Raw genomic sequence first — 27,054 nt, 5'->3', positions numbered from 1 at the left:
GGCGCGTGCGCGCGCTCCTGGATCAGAGGAGCGCGCGCCCAGGCCTGGCCTGGCCCCTCGGGAGCGCGCCGCGGTGCCCCGCCCTGTCTTCCGTGCTGCGGGAAGGCTCGGAGCGTCGGCCTGCCCTGGCAGGGTCAAGCTGGTAAGGTAGGTTAGTATTAGGAAGAGGGCGGGAGGATGAAGCGGTCGGGAGTCCGCCTGCGCGCCGGCTCTGGAGGCCGCTCAGGGGGTGGCGTGGGGTGGGTCGGAGGTGGGCGCAGCCTGGTGCCCCTCTGCGCATGGCGCGCGCGCACGGGGCACCTGGCAGCTCGCTCCGCCTGCCCCCAGGGCGACGCTGTACCAGGCACCCCAGAGTTCTCGGGTTGAGGGGAAACTGGAGCAGCTCCCGTGCTTGCGGGGGACCCAGGGGTCGTGGAAGAGTGCATGCTTGCCCTGGTCCCCTTGTCCCCCCGCCTCCGCATGATGTCCTTCCCACGCCCCGCGTGCGCCAGCTGGTGCCCAGGCTCAGCTTCAGCTCCTGCAGCTTTCCTTGGCCTCGGGCAAAGCCCAGCCTAGCTCTTTACTCCAGTGAGAGCCAGTGACAGTCTAAATAATTCCTCTGGTTTTAAGTGGTCACCTAGAGCCGGCGTCTTAGTCCCACGAAAATGAACGGTTGAGCGGGCGCCTTGGTGGTGGCGGCAGGGAGAGGTTTGAAATTGAGATCCTCCATGACCTTGTGTTTACAGAAAGCTGGTTCAGAGGTGGAATTCTGCCGCAGGGAGTAGGCTCAAGAAAGGAAATCACTAGTCCCTGGTGCCCTCACATCCGTGCTTTATATGAAAATCACAGGAAATGCAACCCATAAATATCTAGTTTTCCTAAGTTTTAATTTATAAATAATTACAGAAATGTGTACTTTGTGTTGCGTCGTGAAATTTGCCTCATTTCTCTCCATTTAACATTTGTTCTTATAGAATCTTATGTAGTCTTCTAGGGTCCAGAATTTAACCATTTGAGAACAGTGTTTTGGTCAAGAGGCCAAATTAGGGTTTTTGTGATGCTCTGCTTTGGGATTGATGAATGGGTCTGTGTAATTGTAAAAGCAGCCGGAGACTTTCTGTAAACTTGGAACATCTAGCATTTCTTTCTTTATTTCAGTCATTTGTCTCCTCACCTTCCGAGAAATGTCTCATCAAATGATGAGACATACAATGTTCATGGGAACATTGTATGGTGTACTTACATGAACTTAGACAGTATAGGTCTGTAACAGGATACAATCCAGAGACCTAGTAAACACAAGATACGTGTATGCTGGTTGATGCTACTTTTTTTTTTTTTTTAAGATTCATTTATTTGAAAGGCAAAGTGGCAGAGACTGAGATCTTCCATCTGGCTGGCTCACTCTCCCAAATACCCACAAGGGCCAGAGTGGGTAAGGCTGCAGCCAGGATCCAGGAACTGCATCCCAGTTTCCTTTGTGGGTAGGAGTGACCTTAATACTTGAACTATCACCTTTGGCTTCCAAGGCATGTTAGGGCAAGCTGGATGGGAAGTGGAAGTGGCCAGACGTGACTGCATTCGGATATAGGAAATACAAGATGTGGGTATCCCAAGCTGCAGCGACAGTTTAACCCTTTGCCCCACAACACTCACATCTACACTTCTGCTGTTTATAAGTCGAAGGAGTATATTCTGGAAAAGAAGTTTACAAAGAATTGGATACTAGAGACATCAACCAGTAAAAGACATCTATTATTATAATCTGTGTTGTACATAATTGTGTCGTGCTTTTATACTACTGGCAGTGCAGGTTTGTTTGCACAAGTATTGCCACAAACTTGTGACTATTGTGTTGTGCTGGGATGTTGTGATGGCTGCAACCTCACTCACTAGGTGACGGGGAACTTTCAGAGGGAGCTCTGTTGTGTGTTCAGGTGTCATTTGCCATAGTTGTGTATTCAGCTGTCATTTGCCATAGACTGAAACATCTTTGTGCAATGCCTGAGTATTTCTTAACAGTCACCACTTGACAATATAGTTTAAGCAATCAATCTTATAACCGATGCATTCAAGTATTTGTGAAAAAAATTCAAACTGCAGTTTTGGTTCATGGAACACCAAAGAGAGCAGAGAAGATAGGTGAGATGCAAGTCTATTTTGTTAAAATTTGTCACTGCTGTATGAAGTTTATTCTTGCATATTTAAAAATATTTTGAAAGGTTTCTTGAATTAAGAACCGTTAAAATCTTAATTTTGCTTGGTTGGCAGTTACCCAGCCATACCTTACCTTTCCAAGTTCAAAGTCCATGGACAATTAGTTATCTTTTTCCTCTAGGCCATGCATTTTTCTTAATTGTCATTATGAAATGAATAGACTACTTCAAGCTAGGCTTCTCTTCTGAATTGCCAGTTTAAACAATTGGAACCCTTACAGCCTTAGTAGATATGAATCTAAGATGGCTCATACCTAGAAAGAATTTATGCTTAGAAGATTTTTCCCATACCCATGGCTAGTTAATGAGTATGCAGAATTAGCAAATCGGTTATCAATGCTATATGCTTATGTTCCATTCTGTTCCATTGTCTTTTGAGAATTTGATTGTTTTACAGATCAGAATTCTGTAACTTACAAGCTAAGTGATGGGGCTGGTGTAGTGGCTCAACAGGCTCACCCTCCACCTGCAGTACTGGTGTCCCCATATGGGTACCAGTTCAAGTCCTGGCTATTTCATTTCTTTTTCTTTTTTTTAAAGATTTATTTATTTTTTATTACAAAGTCAGATATGCAGAGAGGAGGAGAGACAGAGGGGAAGATTTTCCGTCCGATGATTCACTCCCCAAGTGAGCCGCAACGGCCAGTGCTGAGCCGATCTGAAGCCAGGAACCAGGAACTTCTTCTGGGTCTCCCACGCGGGTGCAGGGTCCCAAAGCTTTGGGCCGTCCTCAACTGCTTTCCCAGGCCACAAGCAGGGAGCTGGAAGGGAAGTGGAGCTGCCGGGATTAGAACCGGCGCCCATACGGGATCCCGGTGTGTTCAAGGTGAGGACTTTAGCTGCTAGGCCACGCCGCCGGGCCCCTGTTTCATTTCTGATCTAGCTTCCTTCTTGTGGCTTCAGAAGGCAGCATAGGGTGGCTGAAGTCCTTGGATCCCTGCAAGGAGGCTCTTGGCTCATGAATGTAGATTGGCCCAACTCTGAAGGCTGCAACCCTCTGGGGAGTGACCCAGGGAATAGAAAGATCTCTCTCTCTCTGTCTCTCTCCCTCTCTTTGCTCTCTCTCTCTCTTTCCTTTCTCTCTCACTATATATATATATATATATATATATATATATATATATATATTCTATCTTTAAAATAAAAATAAATACATCTTAAGACAAATAAGAAGAAGCAATGGCTAAGCAACAAGCCTGAAATCCTATTTGTCTAACTAGGAAGTGGTAAAGGTAGGATTGTACTTAGATAAGTCCATTCTCATAGTTGTGTTTTTTCCATTAATCCCATGGGAGTTGATGCCTTATTTTACTCAATAATAGACTGTCATTCTTTGCTCATTTTTTAAGTCTTTGTCTATTAGAGGAAGTCAAGTGTTTTTCCTTTAAGTTTATTCTTTTGAAGGCTAATGAAGAAAGGTGTCTTCTGTGGAAAAGGATAAGAAGCATGTGATTTCAGATGGCATAAAACATTACAAAAAACTCAGGTGTTAATTCTTTAAAGCCAAATAGCATGTTAATTATGCTACTGCTTAGTGTTCTTTGTGATGGCTGGAAATTGATATTTCAAATCACGTAGATTGAAACAACAAGCTCTTATTTTCTTTGTGGATTTCAGGATATCCATAAAAGGTGTAGGCTGGACAGTTTGAAGACTGATATTTTGTACACTCCTACAATAGATAATTCATCTTCACATTAGAGAAGACAGCAAATATTTTCTGGCAGCCTGGTATTACCTTACATATATTTTCTCATTTAGTATTTTAGTAAAGCTCCATAAAGCAGGTACCGTTTTATACTAACAGACAGCTAAAAGCTTTTAGTTATACTAACTAAAAGCTGTTATTGTTTTGCATCAGCAATGTCCTGGCTTTGTCATTTGTGCTGTCTTCGCAACCCTTACAATAACTATCCAGCACAATTTACTAAACTTTTCCACATTTAGAAAATATGCTGTACTCTTACTAGACACGTAAGGCTTTGAAAATTTGAAATGTGAGTAGTATGACCAAGGAACTGAGCATTTTAATTTAATTTAGTTGTAATCTAAACTGTAATGTAAATAGCTGCATGTTGCTGGTAGCTATAGTTTTGGACAGTGTTGCCTGTAATGATAATATAATTCCCATTTCTTCAAAGGACAATCTGTTCAGAGCAGTTTTGAAGCTTGCCCAAAGCCTCACCATTTTATTTAGATGAGTCTGTGAGGAGGAGAATTCTTTAGGAATGATAACTTGGTAAAGGAGTCAGAATAGATGAAGAAGTAGAAAAAAAAGCAGGTAGGCCAAGAGAATTGAGAATCTGAAAGGAGCGTTTGCCATGTGAACTGAGAGGGAGGATGTTTCTGAATGACTTACAAAAGTGAATTACCATCACTAGTGACAGTGTGGAGACTTTCAAGGACAAAATGAGCCCTGTGTTACTTTCAGTTCTTGGAATCTGAATCTGGAAAAGGCGTTCATGCTGCTTACTGAGATAGAAAAGCTGTTTTTGGTTGTTCATTCGACACATCCTGAGCTAGCACAATGGGTAGAGTTCTCTGCTCTGCTTGGTGAGAAAGGGGGATCGTTTAACAAGGAGTTTATTCCCTCCAGACAACCCTCTAAGTTTTCAGGTTGCATAATAAACTAACAGATGCATAAATCGGGTGTTATTGGAGGAAAAGGTATCTATTTCCAGACACAGAAGGATTAGGGAAGGTTCTTTGTGGAAGACAGAATTTGACCCTGGTTTTGAAAAATAGGGAAGATTTAGACGGGGGAAAAAGCTCTAAGAGAGGGAACAGATTATGTTTTTAGCAATGGAGTGGACAGAATGTTTTGAAGATCCCTTTAACCAAAAATTCTGAATGTTAAATAAATTGCATTAGCATTATCACTTAATGTTCTTTTAAAAATTTTTAAGCATTAAACTTTGTTTTTCTTTCTTTCTTTTTTTTTTTTTTTAGATTTTATGGTACAATTCTATAGGCTCTGGGATTTCCCTTACTCCCTCCCCAAGTCCCCTTCCCCACAACTGATTGCCCCCATATTATTACAATAGTATAGTCAGTCCTTCATAAGCAGTCATAAAAGTCCATCACTCTGCTCTTTCAGTGTATTCTGACATTGTGGGTACAGACAATGATAGACAGTCTAGCATCCTATTGTCAAGAAATATCCAACAGTTTCATTGGGAGTCCATCTTTTATTTGGAAGTAGAGATGCGTACTGCATTGTATCTTCAAGTCTGAATTTGACAGTTTATTAATACAGTTACTGTGCATTCCCTTAACTGAAAAGCCATAAAACAAAATCAACAACATTTGAAGTTGTTATCAAGTCTTTGTAAGAAAGAAACAATGACCCCCCTCTCTGCCTCTTGGCTAAAATGCCAGAGAAAGCTGAAACCAGAGAAGTAACTCTGTGTGTCTCCCCTGGGGAGGTTTGGCTGAAGTACTGAAGCAGGATTACAGATAGGTGATGGGCTCCCACCACTTCTACTCTTAGGTGGAGAGAATGCCTGCTCCTGTGACCCCCAGCATACACAGCTCCAATAGTGCGGCCTGTATTTCACTAGCTGGTTTTTTCACTGAGTGAAGTAGAAGTAATTCCACTTACAAGTATCCAACTTGTGATCTTGGAGAAATGCTTCCCCACAAATTTATTCATAGTCCTCAAAAGTCTGCACATTCAGTAAGGGGTGTGCCGAAAAACAAAGCAAAACAAAACAAAAATAAAAGAGGGAGAGAGAGAGAGAAATCTCCTGCCTGGCTAAAGGAGACCACAAAGGAATCTATCCATTTTCACCATTACTCCAGAAGGGAGAACAAAGACCCCACTTGAAAACAAGGTTTGCTACTTCTCAGGCTCCAGGACCAAATCTAGATGTTTATATAGTCAACAAAACACCAAAAAACAAACTAGAAGCCAAAAAATTAATGTACAGTTAGCCCAGTTTGGTAATGTGCTAGAGTGCCTGCCAAAAATAAATACAGGTCCTCGCTGGAATTATTTATCCTTAGTTTAAGCCTCTTAGCATATTCTTGGATTAAGATTATCCAGTTACAAAATCAAAGTTGAGAAGTACAAAATACCTATACAAAGGTAAGTCATAGCAGCAAATAATGGAATTAGTTGTAAGGATTTTAGGTAAGAATTAGTTAGAAATATAAAAAATGTTTTAGGATATAAAAGAAGAAAAACTAAAGATCTTGACCTGATTCAAATTTTTAGAATTATTGTTCTAGAAACAGGTGCAGGAGAAAAGTACCTATGCGGTCTTAGCAAGGAATGTGTTAAGGCTTAAAAGGGAAAACAGAAATGAGATAATAATTTATGCAGGAAATTATTCAAACCAAACCTATAATCATGATTGTAGGGAAAAAGAAAACGAAACTTATTTAGCAAGATGTGCATAATAAGTATATTTAGCAACAAGTCAGATGATCAGAGCAAGTGACAAGTACCCATGAAAAATGGCTGAGATTTCATTATTTAGAAGGCCAAATTAAGAAGAGGAAGCTGAGGGCAGTGGAGGACTGTGTAGAATGAGAGCTCTAAGTGTATTTACAAAGTTAATTAGAAATACTAAATTGTTTAGATTCTCAAATTGTGAGAAGATATTATAATGTGCATAAGAATATCTTTGAAAGATTTCTATATGTTTAAAAAATCATGAAATGTAGTAAAGTTTTCTCATTATTATTGACTCATTATTTTTTTAGAAAAATTTTAGTACAATTTCATATATTTCTTAGGTATAATTCTAACAAGAAAACCATATTTCTTCCACAACCCCTCTTGCCTGCCTTTTTTTTTTTAATTTTTCAAAAACAATTTCAGTCCACTCTAGACTCACATGCTTAATGCACCACTAACCATAAAATTTAACAACTAAAAAGGTGGAAAGTTCAAAGTTCCACAGGAGTATAAACAAGGAGTAAAAATAACAGTGGGATTACAAGGTGTCTGTTTCATTCCTTTACCTTTTTTTTTTTTTTTTTTTTTTTGCATGCTGTATTTACTGCCACATATCTGAGAAAACTGTGGTGTTTGTGTTTTGGGACTGGCTTATTTCACTAAGTGTAATGGTTCCCAGTTCCATCCACTTTGTAGCTAAAGACAGGATTAACCGTGTCCTCAGTCTGGAGTTGTAGGGAAAACATGGTGATGAGTGGCTTGTATGTATTTAGGTTCTCTTTTTTCCTTCCCTTAGATAGGAACTGGAAATACAATGGTGAACAAAGCAGTTGTTTCCTGCTTTTACAGAACTGAAAAGTTCAGTGAGAAAGATAAAACCAAGTAAGGGAGTAAGGATGGCCTGGTTGGGGAGGTAGGGGACACAGGAAAGCAAAGCAGGGAGTCTCGGCTAAAGCTGGGAGAGTCGGGCTTTACAGGATCATGGGTGGGGGAGTCACAGAACCGTGTCCTCATTCAGGAGGGTTTAACAGAGCATGACTGAAAGCGTGCCAGAGAACCTGGCACATTTAAAGAGCTTCAGGAATTCTGCTGTGGCACTGTATAGCGCAGTGATTTGCTATCAGAATCAAATTGAGCTTGAGTCTTGTTACCTCCCAGCCCTAGTGGTTTGGGCCATTTCTCTTAGTAATTCTCTTGAGGGGAATTGATGAGGTCACATATTAAGGTACTTAATAGCATTGCCAATGTGAAATAAACACTAAGTATGTGTCTGTAGTGATGATAAAAGTGATGATGGCTAGAGCAAGGAATTGGGGAATAAACATTAACTATTTGAGAATATAGAAAGGTTAAGTAGAGATAATGTTATACAAAGACCTTATAGACTAATTGTAAGAGCAAAGGCCGTAAGAGCTTAAGGGAACCACTAAGATTCTTTGTAGGACAATAAAATGGTCACAGTGTTGTTTTAGAGTTGTAAGGATTAAGAACTTTGGTTTTAAGGTAGAGTAGTTGTGGCCAAGAATGCAGTAGGATTGAATAACATAGGAAAAACCAATGTTTTTTCCTTTTCTCTTACTCAACACTAAGAAGGAAATATTCCTCTGGTCACCAAGAAGTATGTGGGGGTTTTCTCCTACAAGTCACCAACTGGTAATGTGGCAGATCAGTGGGCATCCCCTATGTCAACCCTGAAGTATCCCACAGGCTGAGGGCTCAGCCCTGCAAGACTACCCCTTTCTTATGTCAATCAAAAAGCCCAAGTCATTTTACCTGTGTTTAAGATCAATGTGCTGTAAATGGGGCTTATCATGATCCCCTCCTTAGTTCCACTAATTGGCTAAAGCGGCTCAGAGAACTCAGAAGCACATTTAATGATTACAATAAAGGACATTACAAAGAATACAGGTAGGGGTGTGTGTCAGCACAGTGATTGAGATGCTGTTTGGGATACCTGGGTTCAAGTGCCCTCCATGCTCTGATCCAGCTTCCTACTCATATACACTACAAGGTGGCAGTTAATGACTGCGTACTTTGGTTCTTGCCACCTACAGGGGAGACTTAGCTGGAGAGTTCTGAGCTCTTGGCTTTAGCTTGGCCTAGCTCTTGCTCTTGCAAACATTTGGGTAGTGAAGCAGCATAAGGAATATGACCCTGACCCCTGTCATTCTGCCTTTCTAATAGTAATAAATAAATGAATACAGGTGAAGATATGCATAGGTAAGGAATGTGGGAAAGGGTGCAAACCATCCTTCAGGAATCCTCCGTGTGCTCAGTTTTCTTTCTGGAATCACTGAACTCAATCTTTTCACGTGATGAAACTTCATTACATAGGCGTGATTGAAACTGGTGGTCATATGGTCAACCTAACCTCAATGTCTGCCCTCCCTGGAGAATAGGGAGTTGGAGTGAAAGCACAAGCCTTGCTTACTGTGCATTAGTCTTTCCTGTCATCAGCCCCCATCCTGAAGCTACTTAATGGTCGCCAGCCCCAGATCTCTAACTAACACATTTAATACACTGGTCACTCTGGATTCCAAGAATTTTAGGGAATTTTTGCCAGGAAACAGAAGAGGAACAAATATAGTTGGTCATCCATGTTTGTTAGTTCTGCATCTGTGGGTTCACCTACAGGTTGAAAATAGGCAGAAAAAGTTTATTTGTACCAAACATGCACAGGCTTAACTCTTTATGTTCTTATTCCCTAAATAATGTGATACAACTATTTACACATTGCATTAGGAGTAACCTAGAGGTGACTTGAAGTGTACTGGAGGATATCGGTTATATGCAAATACTTTTCTGGTTTTGAACATTGGTAAATTTGATGTCCATGGGAAGATCCTGGAACCAGTTCCCTAAAGTCACCAAGGATAGCCACATACATTTAACAGTATCACAAGGACCATTTAGAGAGTTATGTTACAGATTTGGCCAAAAGATGATGGTGGTTAGTTGGAGTAGTGGTAATGAAGATGGAGAGAAGGAGTAGACGTAAAAGAAATGAGAATAAACAGGCCTTGGTTCTTGATAACATGTGGGAGGTTGGGGCAGAAAGTAAGTTCCTGCGTGTGGCAGGTAGGTGCATCTTGGTTGCGGTTCCTCAGAGTGAACAGCCGGTGTGGGGACTGGTGTGAGGAATGATTTCAGAAGTTGAACAGCTAGCTCAGTAAGTACAAGGTAAAGAAGGTGGATGACCAAAGTAAAGTGGACGAGGTTCTAGTAAATTATCTTTTCTAATTTGTGTTTCTGACTTCAGAACACCTGTTTGAGATGTGGTGGTTTCAACAAGGCCTCAGTTTCCTCCCTTCAGCCCTTGTCATTTGGACATCTGCTGCTTTCATATTTTCATACATCACTGCAGTAACACTGCACCACGTGGATCCTGCTTTGCCTTATATCAGGTCAGTGAAGTGAATTTTTTTTTTTCCTTGGAGTATGTGTCTCACTCACTTGAAACATTAAAACCAACATTTTTGATGAAAATTTTAAAATTTACGTTTCTACATTGACATTATAACAATATGAAATGACTGTTAAAAGGAACTTGCATTTGTCTCCATGTGATACAGAAATGTAGAGACAGTGGAATAAGATATAGTGAACTGATTATTGAATTGTTATCCCTAGTGGCTAGTCTTCTAAATAAGTTTTAGAGGCTGTCTCAGAAGACATAATTGGAATTATTATTCTCTTAAATTTTTTTTAAAAGATTTATTTATTTTATTGGAAAGGCAGATGTACAGAGAGGAGGAGAGACAGAGAGGAAGATCTTCCGCGTGATGATTCATTCCCCTAGCAGCTGCAAAAGCCAGTGCTGTGCCAATTCGAAGCCAGGAGCCAGGAACTTCTTTCTGGGTCTCCCACACAGTTGCGGGGTCCCAAGGCTTTGGGCCATCCTTGACTGCTTTCCCAGGCCACAAGCAAGGAGCTGGATGGGAAGCTGGGCTGCCGGGATTAGAACTGGTGCCCATCTGGGATCCTGACACGTGCAAGGCGAGGACCTTAACCATTACGCTATTGCGCCGGGCCCTCTTAAAATTAAAGCATGCCAGAAACAACAATAAAATGAAAAGGTAATAATAATGAGAAGCATTTATTGGCCTGCTTATTATGTTTAAGGTAACATTCTAGCTGTCTTCATGTCCTAAATAAATGCAGTCTTACCAAAAGACGTGGGAATTGTGATACTTGTTTGAGAGTGGAAAAACGAGAATCAAGGGGGTTAAGTTTTTGGGTTAAGAGCACACAACTCAGAAACTACTGGAACCAAAATTCAGGTGTAGGCCATTTGGTTCTTGGGGCTGTGCTCTTATTCTTTCTGAAATGCTGGTTTGATATTTCTTGACAAATTAGGTACCAAATTTTACTTGTAATTTTTTTGAACCTCACACCTTTGATGTTACTGTAAGTGCTCAGTACGAATGATACCATCTTTTTAAAAATTACAGAAGCAATGATTATTATGATAAATTATAAACGCTAAGAGGAATTACAAAAAAATAAAAAGTAACTTTCTCTTCCCGACCCTCCCCAGTGTTGCCTCCAGAAGTGACTCAGAGTTTGATAGCTTTTCCTCCAGAGTTTGGTTTTTATAGTCAGCTGTGTTTATGTAAATGAGTTATTTCCCCCTCTTCTTCTTCCCCTTCATTTCTTCCCACTTTTGAACATGTTTTGGATTTTCAGTTTTGATTCACTCAATGTAAATTGATAACATGTTGAATGAAGATCCCATAACATATACTTGTGTTGATGTTTATAAGAAGTGGATTCCTGCCGGAGACCAGCTCCAGCTGACTGAGAGCTTGCAAAGGATGCGTGGATCGGCGAGATGATAAGAGGAAAAGATTAGACACGGACCACTATGGCTTGATGCTCATAATGGACAACTCAGAAAAGTTGCCTTCTTTATTTATACACAAATCATCACAAACTTTTGCACACTATCCAGTTGTTTCATTTTTACATCATGGTTAAGAAAATGCAAAAAACAATTCTAAAATATTATTTACTTTAAAGAAAACATTTTTGGCAAACCATTACTCATTGAAATCTGCAGTGACCTGGCTGAAGCCAGGAATTCCACGGATGGCAGCGCATGCAGTTACATAGTGAGAAGTTGTTTACTTATACTCAAAGTTAATTTTATACTCAAAATCAATTTTTACTAAACACAAACTAATATTTATTAAAATATTAAGAGTACAGAACTAAAAGATCATAAATGAAAGGATTTTATAAAAGCATATAACATAGATTCTTTGCTAAATGTTATAATCACATCATGCATTAATTACCGTCACCTTCACCTAGTGCTGATTCAATTGTTTTTCATTCTTTTGTTAAAGGGCAGTGAAAGGGATCAAGGCAGCACAGCCAATCTACAGAGGGCCTTTACAAGAAACTTTCTTTTATATATATAAACTGTTTTCATTCCCTAAATATAAGTGCCAATGTAAGATAGAAGTTTTTATGAACTGTTTTCTTTCCCTAAATAGAAGTGCCAGTATAAGACTGAGATTTCAAGCCATTTTGAGGGGGTTCACATTTGTTTCCCTTTAGAAGATGCCCCATATACTTTTGCTTTCTGTGGTGAGAAACTAGAATGCGTCGTATCATGTGTTGTAACAGTTCGAGGCGCATGGTAAACAAACTGTTTGTACCTCCATGATTGCCATCAGTTGCAAGATATTATCAAGCCATTTCTTAAGGAAAACATTACTTATACTAGGGCAAATTCCAGGACAAAAGTGGGCACATAGCAGGATATTTAGAAACATAGTGGGCTCAATTGTACTATTGTATGCTTTTAGCTGTGTGTCATAGCCTTACGTCGCTAAAGATGTTTTTATCATAACATGATTGATCAATTTGAAGTGTCATACCAGTTACAGGAATCATTTCACATTAGCAGAAAAACAACAACAACACCCTCAGGAGAATTCTGTGAGACATCAGAGAGTGATTGAGTGTCCATACAATGGGGTGAGACAGCAATGAGGTGACCAGAGACATTCCCCGGGCCTTACCTCGCTGCTAGAAACTCCTAGTAGCCTTGCTAACCGAGGAGCAGTGCTCATCACACACCCATGCCATCCGACCCAACTGCATGGCTCCCCACAGATTCCTAGAGGTTAAATTGCTGTAATAGGATATTGACATTTTTAGTGGGCATTAACAAAGAGAATAGTCATTATCATTATGATGAATGGTTTCCAAGCTATTACAGTTTAAATTTCGATATGCAGGTAAATTAATTACAATGAAGAGGGGCAGAAAGAAAGATTTCTTATGAAAGTAATGTGATTAAATAACTCCCCAATTTTTAAAAAAGCTTTACTTATTTATTTGAAAGACATTGTTACAGGGAGTGAGAAGCAGGAGAGAGAGTGAGAGAGTGAGCAGGTGCTTTCATCTGCTGGTTCACTTCCCAAGTGGCCACAAAGACTAACTGGGGACCTTGATTATGTTCTTTGATCCTCTTGAGAAAGTTTGTTCAGTTGCAAAATAAGGCCATTATTTCCTCTCAGCCTAATCAAGTCAGTATTAAGGTTGAACTGAAATGTGTGGTATTACATGTAAATCCACGCTGATTTTTATAACACATACTTCTTACAAATTTTTGAAGACATTATATAGTTCCTACATTCTTAGTCCATATGCTAAGTGTCAGTAAATTTTTAGCATTTTTAGATTAAAACATAAACACAGATGCTATAGCATTTTCTTCTCATATCCCAGTCTCTCACATTTTATTTTGGCATATGTGACTTGAATCAACCAGCTAAGAGAACACCTCAAATTCCATTGTGGTGAAAGTGCCTTCAATATGAAATTTCCGAAATTTGGATAGGGACTACAAGCAAAGGAACTCTGCAGAGTAGTTGAATTTAATCCTTTTGAAGATGAAAGAAATGAACCTATGAGAATTAAATGGAAGTATTTTATCTCAGGACAATTTAAGGTTGAGAAAGTAAAAAGCGGAAGGAGAGGGAGAGAAGTACCTTGGAAGTCACATGCACTATCAACAGAGAACTGGAACTCTTCAAGAGAACTTGACGATCTACATTGTTTAAAGCTGTTAAGAGTGGATTAAGACAAGTTCTCAGAAGGGAAAAGTAACAATACTGAAGGGAATGTCCGCCTGAAATATGTGGCTTGACTTGGAGTTCCTAAAAGTAGTCTTAGTCTTTAAGGTACATGTTCCTTTAGCACAGTGATGACTATCAAGTTATTCCTAGAATCAGAACCTTAAATTCTGAAGGAATTGGAGGTTTTGTAAATCCTCTCACAGTGCTCTCAGTTGGGTTACATCACTTGACCACACCACCTCGCTTTTTCCTTGACCATTTTTTTTTTTTTTTTTAAACAGCAGCCAGGACACAAAAGCAGCACCTTTAAGGGATGTTATTGTGGCTGGGAGGGGTTTTGCCCAGCACTTGACAACAGCAGCTTCACTTTGACATTTTAAAAAAAGATAAGTTATAGGGGCCAGTGTGGCAGCATAGTGGGCTAATGCTCCACCTGTGGCTCTGGCATTCTATGTAGGCTCTGGTTTGTGTCCGGCTGCTACACTTCCAATGCAACCCCCTGTGTATGGCCTGGCTTCCACATGTTCCAGTCTTGGCTGTTGCAGACCTTCGTTTGTCTCTGTCTTTCTGCCTTCAAAGTAAAAACAAAACAAAATAAAAAACTAGTCATCTCTGAAATGGTGTCTAGCACATCACAAACCCTTGATAAATATCTTTTTAGTTGAACAATAAATGAGTGTTAATTGAATTATAGAAGGAGCTATTTAGTGTGGAAAGAGTGTCACAAGGCCTGTGATGTATAAGGAATATTGCAATGAGACAGGTAAACACACCTTTGTGATTGATAGTAAGTCAATAGCGCAGTCCTATCATGGCCAAGGATAGCTTCTTTAAAATTGATCTATGTAGGTCTGCATTGTGTCACAGCAGGTTAAGCTGCTTGGAACGCCTACGTCTCTTAGCTGACTGTCTGGGTTCTACCTCTGCTTCCACTTCTGATCCAGTTCCCTGGTAATGTGCCTGGGAGGCAGCAGATGGTAGTTCAAGTGCTTGGGTTCCTGCCATCCATGTGTTCTGCTTTTCCCTGGCCCAGCCCCAGCAGTTGCAGGCATTTGGAAAGTGAACTAGCATATGGGAAGTCCTTTACTTTTCTACCACTTTGACTTTCAAATAAATAAATCTTTAAAGAAATAAATTTATGTTCATTTCTATTATGTAGAAAGGAGGTAATCTTAAATGATGTGACATAAAAATGAAGTAGGCAAATATTTGTAAGTCCAAAGATATAAGCAATATAAGAGCTGTACTCCTGGACTTCATTTTCCTTAGAAGAAATACTTGTGTGTACCTATTGTAAAAAACTCACATCCCTTCTTCTTTTCTTCCAGTGATACTGGTACAGTAGCTCCAGAAAAATGCTTGTTTGGAGCAATGCTGAATGTTGCTGCAGTTTTATGTAAGTAAGAAGTTTTGTGTAAGTCATAACAAAAGTAATATCAGATTCCTACTTTATTTGTTAAACAGTACCTTATTACTTATATTCTAGTTATACTTGAAATATTATCACTAAAGTATTGATCATAATTTTGCTCTTAAAAGAGAAATACTTTTCCAGAAAAGCTAAATGATGAAAATTAACCTTTAAGGAATACCTACAGAGCTAGCTAACTAGTCATCTAAATAGAAGTTGTAAGAATAACCAAATATTCCTTGACCTTAAGTAGACTTCTTAGGAAACTAGTGGGGGACAAATTGCTGTAGACAATAGAATAGAAATGGAACCATGTTTTGATTTTTGAATAATACACTACTACTGTCACAGTATTTTACATTCCTATTCCTTTTGTTTTGAACTAAATTTTTTCTAATGGTTTACCAAAATTATTGTGATTTTTATCATAAAAATACTGCTTTAAATATTTGCAGTCTTTCCAATTATATTACTTACCAATATCAAAAATAAAAATCAGGAAAATGATTCAATTGGCTAAAATTTTTCTTATGACTAAACTCTTAGAAATACATCCATAGAATCTTATCTTTGTTTTTATTTTTGTTTTTTTTTACTCTTGAGCTGTTTGGCAATATTTTTAACCATATATGAATGGCAAAGTATTATTTTTTTCCTTTGTATAATTGACTATCAAAGAGTGGTAATTTGGAATAAAGTGATGTGAGATTGAGGCAAATAACTTTTTAGGTGTTTTTTTGTTTGTTTGTACCCATTTTATCCATTTTCTAAAACTAGTTACCTTTAAATTGAATAGTGATCATTAAAGTTTTTTTATATATGACTCTTAATGATTTTTGGAAGGTACCAAATTTCTCTCTTATGTTTCAACCTAAATCTCTAAATATTTGTAGATTTGAGACCCATGAAGGCAAGTGACTTGCTCCATCAGGCAGATATCAGTAGTTCTGTGGTGAAATATTGGAAGTTCTTAAAAACTTAAAATTATTTTGTCTTCTCTCAAATGAAAAAGGAAATCTGTGTTCCTGGGTAGCAGTGGCCTTTGTGAGCTCTCCATTGGCAGCTTTATTCCCTGTTTATTTATTACTTTGTTGTTTTTGGATTATCTCTTCCCAGGCATTGCTACTATTTATGTTCGCTATAAGCAAGTTCATGCCCTGAATCCTGAAGAGAACCTTATCATCAAATTAAACAAGGCTGGCCTTGTGCTTGGAATACTGAGTTGTTTAGGACTTTCTCTTGTGGCAAATTTCCAGGTTTGTGTTTTAGTCAAGCACAGTTATTTTTCTGAAATACATAAGTATCCATGCTAAAAAGGAAACCTGAAGCATTTAGTTATATGCTGTCATTGTTTCTTTGCTTAACAAAACAGAATCTACCTCTTGGAAATAGTTACACTTATGTGAGAAAAATTTATATTCAATGATCTGAACAAATCTAAATTATCCTGACTGTTGTTTTCGTATCCACAGGACAATTATTAGATTCCTTGTTACTGCTTAGGTGGACGTTACCTCAAGACCACAAAAAGAATTAACAGATTTAAGTGGCACAATTGTGGATTTAAATATTAGTTGTTTTGCCTTGTATTTAACATGGTTAGCAAGTTAAAATCATTTACCTATTTGTATTTACTGCTTAGATGTTGCCATTGATTGCCTGTATCCCTAGGTATGCAGCTCTGAATAAGAGAGGAAGGGTCTGCAGCTCTTGCAGCTTCTGTTTACAAAATCCGTAACATTAAAGCAGCACCTGTGCCGAATACTCGTGCACTCTGTTCTTTCCATTGACATGCTTTTGGATGAGTCATGGATAATGTTAGCTGCATCCTGCACACCTAGTGCTTTTTGATTAATATTCTGTAGTCTTTAAAATTCCAGTTTAGACATTGGATAATCCATTTGACATACAGTAGCATTTCACTACCCACACTCATCATTACAAATGCACATAGTCAGGCGTATTCTACCTGTCTCCTATTTAACATTCTCCTTTCCTATACTGCTTCTGCATATAATCCAGCCTAGGGTAGTGTTAGTTTTTCTAACAAGGTGTATGTTTTCGGTAGTTTAATATGTAGAAGTTTATTTCGTACACATAATGTGCATCTAGAGCACGTGTTTGGGGTTGGCAGGTAGCTCTTCTCCCACTATGAATTAACTGCCAGATTCTTTCTGTCTGCCCATCTGGGGACTCTTCCATTCCCTAGGGCTTTATTGTCCTTTGCACCCAGCTGACTGAAGTAGTAAACACACATGCTTCTTATAACCTTGACCTGTGCTAAAGAAAAAAATTATTCAGTGACTCTAAGAAGAAGGGCTCTGTCTGAATGAGAATCATTATGAAAGGTGAAGGAGTCATTGTAATGGGGTCTTGCGGTAAGGAGGAAATTGAGCTCAATTCCAAATATGAGAAAAAAGCAAGAATTTATAGCCAAAGATCAAGCCAGGGATCAATGAAGGAAAATTACAAAGCCGGGAAAGATTCTTGTTGAAGGCAGGCCAGAGTGATCAGGTGTCGCCTGAGGGATGGTGAGCATTCTGATTTTCAATGAGGATGATCATATAATAAGGATGGGAATTCTGGGTCACCTGAGTTAGCAATATTGTTGCTAAAATTAAGCAATGCGAATAAGAACATAGAATTGCAAACTCAAAATTTACTTGAGAACAGAGTTCTGAGAAACCTGAGTAGTATTTGGTCAGAGGAGAATTCTGTGTCACCTGGCAGGGGCTCGTATTGTTTTACTGACAATTGCTGGGCATAAGGGGAAATGGGAGGTAGGTGGTGTAACTTGAAAATGTCATTGTGGGGCCCGGCGCAATGGCTAAATGAATACATCCTTGTCTTGTATGTGCTGGGATCCTATATGTGTGCTGGTTCTTGTCCCAGTTGCACCACCTCCCATCCAGCTCCCTGCTTGTGGCCTGCGAAAGCAGTAGAGGGTGGTCCAAAGCCTTGGGACCCTGTATCTTCAAGAGAGACCCAGAAGAAGCTCCTGGCTCCTGACTCCTGGCTCCTGACTTCAGTTTAGCTCAGCTCTGGCTCTTGCAACCACTTGGGCAGTGGACTAGCAGACAGAAGATCTTTTTGTCTCTCCTTCTTTGTAAATATGCCTTTCCAAATATATAAATAAATAAATAGATCTTTAAAAAATAATGAAAATGTGATTCTGCTCAGCATTAGTGCCTAAGGGAAACTCTACATTATGAAAGGGAGCAAAAGTTGTGGTGGACAGTTAGCCAGCTATCTGTGATAAAAATAAGACCCTTCCAAAATCAAGCTGTCAGTGTTAAGGCATGCTTTGGGGAATTGTTAGGGTATGAATAAAGATTCCTTGCTCCACTTGTCCTGTGATCAGCTTAATGATATCTGATCACCTGTCTGTGCAGAACAAATTAATCTCAAGTATTTGTTTACGCAGTCCTGGAAGTTCTGACAGCATTTCCTGATAGCCACCTACAGAAATTATCTATCTCCTTTCATGTCATTCACCTTTTCAGAGCATTAATGTATTTCCTTTATTTGGCTGATTTTTCACTCATTCTTGTGATTTTTGAACCAGATTACCTTTTCTGTCTCCATTGCATCTCTTTTTAGTATGGTTGAATGCATTTTTTGTGTTTCACTGATGGCTTTATCGCCTGGCTGTTTTTATAAGCACACCTTGGAGCATTATCCAAATATCAAACTGTTCCTTCTTTCTTCTCTTTCCTCCTGCCTTCCATACTTCCATTCTGTCCTTCCTTTTTCTTTCTCTTTTTTTTAAGATTTATTTTTATTTTTTATTACAAAGTCAGATATACAGAGAGGGGGAGAGACAGAGGGGAAGATATTCCATCCGATGATTCACTCCCCAAGTGAGCCGCAACGGACTGGTGCTGTGCCGATCCGAAGCCGGGAACCAGGAACTTCTTCCGGGTCTCCCACACGGGTGCAGTGTCCCAAGGATCTGGGCCGTCCTCAACTGCTTTCCCAGGCCACAAGCAGGGAGCTGGATGGGAAGTGGAGCTGCCGGGATTAGAACCAGCGCCCATATGGGATCCCGGTGCGTTCAAGGCGAGGACTTTAGCTGCTAGGCCACGCTGCTGGGCTCTGTCCTTCCTTTTTCTTGTAAAATACTCATTATGTTTATTTAAGAGACAGAGTAACAGAAAGAAGGAGACTTGGTTGATTTCCTCAACTGGTCACAGCACCTGTGTCTAGGCCAAGCTGAAGCTAGTGACCAGGAATTCCATTCTGATCTCTTACGTGAGCGTTAGGGGCCTAAGTATTTGTGCTGCCTGCCGCTTCTTTCCAGGTGCATTATCGGGGATGTGGCTCAGAAACAGAGCAACCAGGACTGGTAACCAGTGCTGTGATGAGGGATGCTGACGCTTGACTTGCTGCACCACAGTGCAGGCCCCTTTGCTTTCTAATGTAAACTTTTAATCTTATTTAAATTGATCTTATATTAAATTGTATTTCCTTCCTTTTTGTGTCTCTTTTACAGAAATAAACACTAGTTGGATTATCTAGAATAAATTGTAGGGCCCAATGCAGTAGCCTAGTGGCTAACGTCCTAGTCTTGAATGTGTAGGATTCCATATGGACACCAGTTTGTGTGCCAGCTGCTCCACTTCATATCCAATTCCCTGCTTGTGGCTTTGGAAAACAGTTGAGGACAGCCCAAGTCCTTTGTACTTTGCACCTGTGTGGGAGACCCAAAAGAAGCTCCAGGTTCCTGGCTTCAGATCGGCTCAGCTCTGGCCATTGCAGCCACTTGGAGAGTTAAGCAGCAGATGAATCTTTCTCTCTGTCTCTCTTTCTCTGGGTAAATCTGACTTTCCAATAAAAATGAATAAATAATAGAGTAAATTGTATACAAACAAGATCTTTGAACTATTTACAAAGAGAGATCTTGGTTTGGAAGGGTGGCCAGCAGTGTGCTTTTGGTAAGTAGGGACTTAAGGTTTTACCTCCTAACTATTTCTGTATCCTTTTCTTTCCTTTTCTGTCCTTTCCTCCTGTTCTCTTCAGTCAGTTTAGATTTCATCACCTCTCTTTTAAAGAGATTTGTGTATTTATTTGAAAGACAGTATGACAAACAGAGAAAGAGGAAAAGATGAGAAAGAAAAAGCTTCCATCTGCTGGCTCACTCCTCAGATGGCTACATTGCCAAGGACTGGACCAGGCCATAGCCAGGATTGTGATATTCCATCAGGGCCTCACATTTGGATGACAGAAGCCCAAGAACATAAGCCATTGTCTGCTGCCTTCCCAGGAGCATTAGCAGGAAGATGAATTGTAAGCAGAGCAGCTGGAACTTGAACCTGTGCTGGAAGGGATGCTGGCATGCCTGGCTTGGCTTACTCTGCTGTGTCATGACACCATCCTCAGATTTCATCATTTCATACCTAGACCACTGTCTTAGCTTCCTCAATGGTTTGTGTGTATTCCCTCATCTTTTCCTTTAGTCAATTCTTTCTGTGTTTTGAAAATGTAATTCCAAAGTAATATTTTGGAGTGTATAGATATCTCACTGTGTTTCTTTATATGTTTACTTAAACCTGAACATGTTATATCTGTAAGAACAAAGGTAAAATGAAGATTAAATACGACTGGAGAAGCTATCAAACTATTGAAATAACACCAAGATGCTATATGATCTGAATCCTGTTGACTTCTCCAGGCTTATTCTGTATCATTTCTGCATCGTTGCTCCTCTTAATGTGTCTGTAGTTTGTAGATTGGCCTCTTTGTGCTCCTTGAATAAGACAGGCTTATTTAACTCTTTTTCACATGCTGTGTCTTGAGCATACGACAAACCCCAAACCTGACCAGATCTAGGTTGCTAAAGATCTCAAGACAGACCATACTTTCTCAGGGAAGCCTTTCCTGTCCTCTCTTCAATGTTTATCTTTCAAGTTTCTTTTTTTAAAAAAAAAAAACTTTCTGAAGCTTCTGATCCTGCATGGCTCTATTACAGTCTAAATTTGTATCAGTGATGTGAAATACTATTTAAATGTTTTAGGTGACTTTTTTTAAATTGAGTATAGCTACAGTGGTTTTGTTCACCATCCTATCTCTAGCACCTACTTAGCATAGTACTTAGCACAAACATGTACTCATTTATTATTTAGACACTTGAGAGGTCAAAGGGACTACATAGAATGGAAAAAGAAATTCTCTTATTACTGTAGTTGTCTGCATTTAAGAGAGATGGTGTTTGAAAACCCAATTTTAAAGTATGAGTTGAAATTTCCTTGAAAACAGTTGTATGTATAGTAAGTGTCCTCCATGTCAGCTGAGAGGAATTCTGCCCCCTTAGAAATGTGTCCTTACTGAGACTTGGAAAGGCCTGCGAAGCAGAAATCTGTATTACTGTCCTTGGGGCTGCCATAACGAGATGCCGTAGACAGAGGAAGTCAGAATGTGGTTCACGGTGTTGGTAGGATTGGTTCTCTTCTGGGGGTTCATAGAAAGGATGTGTTCCAGGTATTGAGGGATGCCAGGAACTCCTTGATATTCCTTAGTGTGTGGTCACAGAACAATGTGTTTTTGTTATCAGGGGGCATTCTTTCTGCCTAGAAAATTGAACTTCAAGGAAACTTGGGATAATCATAAGTAAGAAGGAGATTAGTTCCTAAATTTTCATACAAAATCTATTTTTGAGATTTACTCCTGATGAAACCTCCCTCTGTTACTTTTTTCTTGTATTTGTTTTGTGAAGGGACACATTTTTGTCTTTGTTTTTAAATAAAATATTGTATTTTTCAAAGGACAAAGTAATGATTTTGTGCATGTGTCAAACTTTTATTTGATGTGTTACTGAATGAGCTAAAGAGTAGATATTACAGACCAATTCAAGAGTAGCAAGAGCACCAGGAATGTTTGGATAGCTAAGAAATGCTGTATTTAGGAATGAATGCGCAACTTGGAGAACTGCTCACAACCACAGGGTGATAACACTCGCACCTGCACCGATGTGTGTTTCTCTGGGGAGGGATTGTTTGCATGACTACTAAGCTTCCCACAGGTTAGCTTCTGCCTCTGCGTGTAACTCCTATCTTTTATGAAAGTATCTTCCCCACATAGCCTAGACAAAGCCAAATGAAAGCTCACTCCCACACCACCTGGTCATCACCAGAGACTTTAGCATAGCCAGGGGAAAAATTCAGTGATCTCTTTTGTCCATTTCAAGAGCTTTCTCTGTGTTTCTCTAGTTTCTAAAATGATGAAACTGCATGTAATAACTAGAAATTGTATTGGTTCAAACCATTTTTTATTGCTTCCATTTCAGTTATAAAAATAGTAACTGTTACAATTTAAAAATAGTAACTGGGCCCAGCACAGTAGCCTAGTGGCTAAGGCCCTTGCCTTACACGCGCTGGGATTCCATATGGATGCCGGTTCTAATCCCGGTAGCCCCGCTTCCCATCCAGCTCCCTGCTTGTGGCCTGGGAAAGCAGTTGAGGATGGCTCAAATCCTTGGGACCCTGCACCCATGTGGGAGACCTGGAAGAGCTCCTGGCTCCTGGCTTCGAATTTGCTCAGCTCCAGCCGTTGCGCTTACTTGGGGAGTGAACCATCAGGCAGAAGATCGTCCTCTGTTTCTCCTCCTCTATGTTTATCCGCCTTTCCAATAAAAATAAAAAAATCTTAAAAAAAAGAAAAATAGAATTATTGAATTAAAAATATTTTGATTTTGGGATTTCATTGTGCTGTGTTGTCGCTTTTATCCAGAGAGTATGTGTTGTATTAAAAAGTAAAATGCAAATGGATGCCTGTAAGAAAGGAAACATAATCAAAAGCATGCAGGCCAGAGGTAAAGGAGAATGTTGTAATTTCTTAAATCTGTAGATTACATTGAAGTTGTGTTTGAATAGGAACTCACTGAAACCAGCACTCCCAACCATTCTAATAGTCCTTAATGTGCACTATTATTTTTATATAGCCATTATCACCACCTAATACATTGTGGCATTTCTTATTCCTAAACTGAATTCATTTTTGTGCATTTTCACCAGAATAGAATCTCCATTAGAGCTAAATTTTTGTTCTGCTTTCTAGTGTATTTGGAGACTTAGAACAGTGTCTGGGATCTAGTTGGCGCCCACATACACACCTTGTTTGATGACTTAAAAAAAAAGTTGTTTCCAGTGCTGGCATCTGAAATACTGAGATAGCTTGGTTTTATAGTAATTTGAAGAGATTATTCACTCGCTGAATATCCTTTTGAAACTTCTGCCTTGTGCTGTTAAATGCTGTGTATTGTCCATGTCTTCTGAGTTTCTGTTACTGACTGATTTCTGCTTTGTGCCTCTCAGAAAACAACACTTTTCGCTGCACACGTCAGTGGAGCTGTGCTCACCTTTGGGATGGGCTCATTGTATATGTTTGTCCAGACCATCCTCTCCTATCAAATGCAGCCCAAAATTCATGGCATTCAAGTCTTCTGGATCAGACTGCTGTTGGTCATCTGGTGTGCAGTAAGCGCATTTAGCAGTATCCTTCACTGTCTGGAGTTGAATAATTGAAATGAATATTGTTGGCATGTTATAAGCAAGCTTTTTGTCTTTTATTTTTGTGTTTTTGGAGAGAGATCTTAGGTTAGTAATCCTAAACGAAAACCTTTGAAACATGATACCCAGATTGTACATAGGATTATAGTGTCTGAGCCAGGAACAAAGGTAATATTTAGCTAATCATATTCACGTCAAAGAAATGAGGGATGATTTATTACTATCTCTAAGAACAACTATGTGGGACATTTATGATAGAACTTCTGCTTTGCCAAGTAGAGAGGAGGGGATTGACTGAGAGCCACTTTGTGATTGGGAGTATTTTCAGTTTTGCTCTTGTTGTATGAGAGTAATATGTCTTTAATGAAGTGATTGTGCAGATTGGCAACAAATGTTAGATTTTCCCTTTGGAACCTTTAAAGTGAGTTTTATTTAGAATCTAATTTAAATTTATAGGTTTTATCTGAAATTCTTCCTTGACTTGTTTTTTTCTGTATAGTGCTGACTTGTTCATCAATTTTGTACAGTGGCAATTTTGGCATTGATTTAGTTCAGAAACTTCATTGGAATCCTGAGGACAAAGTAAGAATTTAGTCTGTAAAACTTGATTGGTTTTAATTTTTTTTTTTTTTTCATTTTATCAGTAACAGTGAAGCTTTTTCTCTGTGGAGTAATCAGTTGTATTTTAGGATTTTTTTTCTTAAAATTGCAGCATTTTTGTGGAGTCATCACATTATCATGTCACATGTGTTGGTGAATATTTTGGGTAGATACGCATGGAGAGGATTGTGGTAGCCAGAGTCTTCTTGGATAGTGACCTCCCTAGTTGTGGGAATAGTACACACGATACCCAAATGAGTTCTTTGACTATTAGAATCCTTGCTTCCTGGATGGAGGGGATGTCTTCTCTTGCTTTTCATTGTCTGGGTATTTATTGTGAGCACTGCATATCTGAACAAAAACAGCATCTCTAGTCCTAAGAATAAAACAGAAGAGGAACATGTTTATAACCCATCTTATGGCTTTTGGTTGTAAGTCACTTGTTTAAGAATCATCTCTGAATAGGATATGCTTGTCAGAATAAAATTACAAAATGATTTAGTAGACTTCTTATACTTTAAATACATATTTTATTTATACCTACGGAGTTTAAGGTGAGCATTGGTTAACTTTTCTTGGTGGCACATTATGAATGCATTTTGCTTGGGGAAGGACCATAATTCCCTGATTGTAAAGTTAGAATTCTCTGATTCTGTCATTGTTATTTATTTAAATGGAAATTTTGTTTGCTCTCAGTGAAGTTAAGATAACTGGTGTCATGTGGGGGAATTCCTGGTGTGTGAGGAATCTTAAGTTCCTGAGATATGTTTGATAAATGGAAGGCTGACTTTTCAATGGACAGATTGAGTATTAAAGAATGTGGGTATTTTTATTTGAAAAATACTATAGATGATTTCAATGAAATTTCACGGAATTGTTCTTTTGCCCTGTGGTTCAAGGGTTATGTGCTTCACATGATCACTACTGCAGCAGAATGGTCTATGTCATTTTCCTTCTTTGGCTTCTTCCTGACTTACATTCGTGATTTTCAGGTAAGAAAAGCTATCAGATTAATGGAACCAGACTTCTGTCAGTTGGGATAAGAGAATATTTTATAGGCAAATCTCTAAGCTTTTCAAAAATTGTTTAAAAATTGGTAAGAATGAGTTATGTGTGTTTGCAATAGTGTATGCTAACACGATTTAGCCCTGAAATGGAACTGTGAATTGAATTTTAAAAATATATCATCCCTAAAATTTAGGTTTACTGACTCTTAGTAGAAACAAAAGAAAAACAAGTAACTTCCTAAAGTAGGGAAGCTTGGTTTTCTCAGATTGTTGATATTCCTTTGGCAGTTCAGCAACTGTGTCACTGCCATTACCTGTTAGAAAAGATTTACATCTCTAATCTTCAGAAAGTAGTCTGCAGAACATAATGAAAAGGTAATTTTTTTCTCTTTAAGGAGCAAATTTCTGTATATAATTTTCTTTTCTGTTCCAGAAAATTTCTTTACGGGTGGAAACCAATTTACATGGATTAACCCTCTATGACACTGCTCCCTGCCCTGTTAACAATGAGCGAACACCACTACTTTCCAGAGATTTTTAATGAGAGGCTGACTATATTTTTGTGGCTATTGTTATTCTCAGGGATTGGGGGAAAGGTTCACAAAAGTGGCTTATTCCACTGTGTAATTTTCAACCAGTTGATCAAGATGGACAATGATAATGAATACTGATAATCAGGAGACACGAAATAAGCCATTGGATAAGATATTTTAAAGGATATCTATCATCAAGAGGACTATTTAAAAACATTTATACTTTTTTATCCTAGAAAATAAAACCAAAGGAATACAACATTGTAGTTTTCTCTACTTTATTTAAAGGATATAACCTGAATTTCATGAAGCAGTCTGAATAATCCAGCCTTTCACATTTTACAAATCACTTTTAGCATGTGCTCTCGGGAACATTTTTATGAGATTTCTCCATGACCCGCCAAATAATCAGTGTTTGTTGTATTTTACTTTGTTGATACGTCTCTAGTAGTCTTCAAAACTGTTGTTATTCTTCTGGAATCCAAATGGAAGCAGACCTGAACTCCGGTGAGTTCTTTCTTGGCCTCAGCTTTGCACAGAGGTTCTGTAGGTTCTGATTTGAATCTGGGTGCAAGGCCAGATGCAGTGCTGACTGGTTTGTCATACAGTCTTGATTTGTCTTATGAAGCTTCGTTTCTGGTAGAATATTTTAATCACCAAAAAAGGAAAAAGGCACCTCTATATAAATTTGCTTCTGTCATGGGTTATGTAGAAAAGGGTTAGTGTTTATATACAAGGCTGACAAATTCACGAAAAACAACAGATGTAATTAATACCAAACAGAGTGAATCATCGGACGGAAGATCTTCCTCTGTCTCCTCCTCTCTGTATATCTGACTTTGTAATAAAAATAAATCTTTAAAAGAAAAAACAACTCAGCGCAGATTCAGTCAGGGGTGTCTTAAATTTGTCATCTATAGTAAGTCGTAGTTAAAAATAGTCTTGCCAGGTACAGATTGAATTTCTTACTGGTATTTAAGCTTTGTAGAACTCAAGTTAAACTAAGTACAAACTTTCTACCAACCAGTTTTCTGCCTTTTTCCCTGGTTGTGGAAGTGGTTGGGCCATTTCTACTTGAGTCCGTTTGTGCAGATGAAGAATGGTTTTCAGACCTTTGACAAAGTTAAAAAGAAAATACTCTGACTAAAGGTGCTTGGTGGGAAACTGGTCTGCAAAAAAATTTAGGATTCATAAGGCATGTCTGTAGAAGAGACAGTTCCAAGGCCAAATAAGAGGTGATAAGAAGGAGTTTAAAATGTAAGAAAGCATTTAAGAGAAAATAATAATATGATAGAAATAAAAATCTTAATG

The 27,054-nt window shown here is 38.9% G+C and overlaps 1 protein-coding gene across 3 annotated transcripts; it reads left to right on the top strand.

Moving 5' to 3' along the window:
• The first annotated feature begins 1 nt into the window (after position 1).
• Positions 2 to 26,503, top strand: DRAM2 (DNA damage regulated autophagy modulator 2). 3 transcript variants are annotated; one of them, XM_058660031.1, is made up of 8 exons: positions 2 to 147; positions 9,857 to 10,001; positions 15,017 to 15,084; positions 16,216 to 16,355; positions 23,409 to 23,586; positions 24,103 to 24,185; positions 25,103 to 25,195; positions 25,644 to 26,503. In XM_058660031.1, exons 2-8 carry the CDS (start codon positions 9,871 to 9,873, stop codon positions 25,749 to 25,751), a joined length of 801 nt encoding a protein of 266 aa, XP_058516014.1. In that variant the 5' UTR covers positions 2 to 147; positions 9,857 to 9,870; the 3' UTR covers positions 25,752 to 26,503. The 3 variants fall into 3 exon arrangements, with proteins under 3 accessions (XP_058516014.1, XP_058516015.1, XP_058516016.1); XM_058660032.1 differs by having other exon boundaries at positions 26 to 142; XM_058660033.1 differs by lacking the exons at positions 2 to 147; positions 15,017 to 15,084; positions 16,216 to 16,355 and having other exon boundaries at positions 9,884 to 10,001.
• Positions 26,504 to 27,054: the final 551 nt, after the last annotated feature.

The sequence above is a fragment of the Ochotona princeps genome, chromosome 2 (genome assembly GCF_030435755.1).
Source record: "Ochotona princeps isolate mOchPri1 chromosome 2, mOchPri1.hap1, whole genome shotgun sequence".
NCBI lineage: Eukaryota > Metazoa > Chordata > Mammalia > Lagomorpha > Ochotonidae > Ochotona > Ochotona princeps.
This window is presented reverse-complemented; position numbering and strand designations above follow the sequence as displayed.

What these genes read in the sequence shown, in the direction of transcription:
- DRAM2 (XM_058660031.1), top strand. Translation starts at nt 9,871, where the DNA reads ATGTGGTGGTTTCAACAAGGCCTCAGTTTCCTCCCTTCAGCCCTTGTC. An exon ending in CCTGCTTTGCCTTATATCAG is followed by an intron (nt 10,002 to 15,016) that starts GTCAGTGAAGTG and finishes CTTTTCTTCCAG; the next exon opens with TGATACTGGTACAGTAGCTC. An exon ending in CTCTTGTGGCAAATTTCCAG is followed by an intron (nt 16,356 to 23,408) that starts GTTTGTGTTTTA and finishes TGTGCCTCTCAG; the next exon opens with AAAACAACACTTTTCGCTGC.